Source organism: Sarcophilus harrisii, chromosome 6 (assembly GCF_902635505.1).
Source record: "Sarcophilus harrisii chromosome 6, mSarHar1.11, whole genome shotgun sequence".
In the NCBI taxonomy this organism is placed as follows: Eukaryota; Metazoa; Chordata; class Mammalia; order Dasyuromorphia; family Dasyuridae; genus Sarcophilus; species Sarcophilus harrisii.
In genome coordinates, this window is record NC_045431.1 from 195,916,406 (window position 1) to 195,920,097 (window position 3,692).

Here is a 3,692-nt window from a genome sequence, read left to right on the forward strand (position 1 = left end):
AATTATTATAATCTTTGTGAAAAGTAATGTAGTAATAGGCAATATGAACCCCAAAACTATTCACATCCTTTTTCAGTGATCTATTACAATTACTATTATGTCCTAAGAATATTATTAAAAAGGGAGGAAAAGAACTTATCAGTACAGAAATATTCATAACAAACATTGTCCATTGTAGAAAAAACAGAAATGGTTCATGTGTCCAATTATAATTTTGGGAAAAGACAAGGATCAAAAAGGGCTATTATTGAACTCAGTAAGATAGTGATTAATGTACAATGAAAAGAAACAAGAACTACTCAATTTTTATTTTACTCTTGTTTTGCTATAAAAATAACAATTTTTGAATTGAAAAGGGCAAACAAATGTGTCATTGGACACATGGGGAAAACAGGCTAATGGATTGATAATCAAAATAATTAGGAAAGTAGCAAGAGATCATTGGGCTGTCACTAAGAAGTTTAAGTTACAGATGCATATGAAATATATCCCAGGATGATTATAGAACTGGTAAAATATTGGTTTGCTGAGCCACTATCAGTGATTTATGAAAGTTCTTGGAGAATGGAGAGAGATGCTAAAAGACTGTAGAAGTGGAAACCATCTATATGAGAAGGATCAGAAGATTTAAGTGAACTCCACAAACAATATGAGTCAGAAATGCAGTTAGGAAAAAAAAATGCCAATTAATATTTAAGCTGCATAAATGAACCATAATATTCAGTAAGGAAAAAGTTCCTACGACTTAGAATTCCCCAAGAGGGAATGTATTATCTCAGGAGGTAATGAGCTCCTTTTTTCTAAGGGTCTTTGAGAGAAGACTTATTGCTGCTTGTTGGAAATATTGTACAGAAAATAATTAAACATATATGGATTGAACTAAATGGCTTTTGAAACCTCTTCACACTGAGATTTTCTGATCCTAGTACCACTTCATCCCCAAGTTCTTAAATTTAATAGATCCTCCTAATTACTGGTAACATATCATTACTTATTCCACTGGAAACTAGAGGCAGAAAAAACTTTCAAAGACTTCACATTTATTTTACTTTGGCCTATATCTTGAGCTATCCAAAATTCTCATAAACAAATTTATCATAGATAGATAGATATCATAGATCCAATAACTCACTGGGACCTATTCTCTCAGTTAAAAAAAAAACTTAGCAATTAAGATAAGAGAAAAATGGATAAAGGATTTCAGCAAATTACATAAACAATAGACATAATAGTAATATCTTCTGAATGTGCACTATGATAAGAAAGAACTATATACATCATAAAGGAGCAAAGATATTACTGATGAAGGCAGTAGTTGAAATATGGAGGATTCACCATGCAGGAATTTGATAATCACATTATCATTCAAATTGATAACAAAAACCTAGATTTCCTTCAGACTACTAATCAGATCAAACAACATCAGATTCATTGGCTTTTATTTTCAGTACATTTAAATTCATCAATTTAATTCAATAACAATGACTATGTAAAATTTCTCAAGCTCGTTTATTTATTGATACTACTCAGCCCTAACTATTTTTTTAATAGCTTTTTATTTACAGGTTATATATATGGGTAATTTTACAGCTTTGACAATTGCAAAATCTTTTGTTCCAATTTTTCCCCTCCTTCCCCCCCCCCCTGCCCTAGATGGCAGGATGACCAGTAAATGTTGAATATATTAAAGTATAAATTAGATACACAATAAGTATACAGGACCAAACCATGATTTTGCTGTACAAAAAAAATCAGACTGAAATATTGTACAATTAGCCTGTGAAGGAAATCAAAAATGCAGGTGGGCAAAAATATAGGGATTAGGAATTCAATGTAATGGTTCTTAGTGATCTCCCAGAGTTCTTTCGCTGGGTGTAGCTGGTTCAGTTCATTACTGCTCCATTGGAACTGATTTGGTTCATCTCATTACTGAAGATGGCCAGGTCCATCAGAATTGATCATCATATAGTATTGTTGTTCAAGTAAATAATGATCTTCTGGCTCTGCTTGTTTCACTCAGCATCAGTTCGTGTAAGTCTCTCCAGTCAGCCCTAACTATAAAAGTATAATGTAAGCTGCTCATGAGTATGGCCTATTTTGTCTTCATATCTCCAACATAATGCCCTGAATATAGGAGATGCTCTTTATTGAAATGAATTTATAAAAACAAGTGTTTTGTGCCTATCAGTCTTTTCATGGCCCCTTTCATTTCCTTGTTTCTCAGACTATAGATCAGGGGATTCAACATGGGGATTATTACACTATAGAAAATGGACACCACTTTGTTCTGATCAGTAGAATATATTGACTTAGGCATCACATAAACAAATGTAGTGGTACCAAAGAACAGTGTAACGGCAGTAAGGTGGGAAGTACATGTGGAGAAAGCTTTGGATCTCCCCTCAATGGAGCGCATCCTCAGGACTGAGGAGAGAATATAAACATAAGAGATAGTTATAATTAAAACTGCTATTACAATTACCGATCCTGAAGAGAAAGAAGGAAGAATTTCAACAAGAGGAACATGGGAACAAGAAAGTTTCAGCAAAGGTGAGTAGTCACAGAAGAAGTGATTGATTTTATTGGGTCCACAAAAAGACAAATTCAATAAGCAACCAATAAAGGTCCAACCATTCCAACAACCACCTAGGTAAGCTGTGATGATTAAAAGACTGCAGACTTTAGTTGACATATTGATGGAGTAGAGTAGGGGACTACAGATGGCCACGTACCGATCATAGGCCATCACACCCAGCATTAAACCTTCAGTTGTCCCAAAGGCAACTAGAAAATAAAGTTGAACTGCACAGCCTGACAGAGAGATTGAGGTCATGTCCCTAAGAAAGCTCATGAGCATCACAGGTGTGACAGATGAGGAAAGCCCAATATCTACAAAAGCCAAGTGGCTGAGGAAAAGGTACATTGGAGTGTGAAGTTGGGAGCTCTTTTGGATGGATATTATGATGCTTAGATTGCTCAGTAAAATGACAAAATAGATTCCTAGAAATACCACAAAAAAGAAAACACGAAGGGTTGGGTCATCTGTCAACCCCAAAATAAAGAATTCTGTCACGGCAGTGTAGTTTTTGCTAGTCATCTGTTCTCAAATATTGCCTGTCAAGACAAAAAAAATCACAATTAGAATGAAATAAAAACTAAAATTTGAGCATTTCTTATCTGCCACCAACCTAATATTTGTAGGAATGGTAAATGTATAAGTGGTTCTACAAGTAACATACTCTGAAAATACAGAAGGAGGAAGTCAGGGATGGCTTCTAGAACTAGAACTATCTGAATGAAGTAAGTCTCAGAATCAGTAGGATTTCAATAGGAAGAGATGGGATTGGGATGTAAGAGATGATAAATGATCTGATACTAGGTTGACTTAGAAAAAGGTTGGGTATTTGTCACCAAGGCAAATTTTGTTCATATATATTCAGCTTAATATGTTAGAAATTCAGTTTACATGTTAGTTTATATAACTATATTCAGTTTAATATGTTATTCAGTTATACTGATATGTTCAGTTTAATATGTTAGAAATTTTAACATCATATTATCAGCAAATCTGATATGTCCATATTACAAAAGGTCATCCACAATGATAAACTATAAGGAATCCAACTCACTAATGGAGATTGCCAAGACTCACATATAGTCATAGAAATGGATTACAGAATTCTCAGCTAATA

General features: G+C 33.9%; 1 protein-coding gene across 1 annotated transcript; it reads right to left on the reverse strand.

The window, feature by feature from the left end:
- Positions 1–2,158: 2,158 nt before the first annotated feature.
- Positions 2,159–3,097, reverse strand: LOC100921370 (olfactory receptor 480-like). The gene has a single exon (XM_003773549.2). It carries the CDS (start codon positions 3,095–3,097, stop codon positions 2,159–2,161), a length of 939 nt encoding a protein of 312 aa, XP_003773597.2.
- Between the last annotated feature and the right edge of the window lie 595 nt (positions 3,098–3,692).

What these genes read in the sequence shown, in the direction of transcription:
- LOC100921370 (XM_003773549.2), bottom strand. Translation starts at nt 3,097, where the DNA reads ATGACTAGCAAAAACTACACTGCCGTGACAGAATTCTTTATTTTGGGG.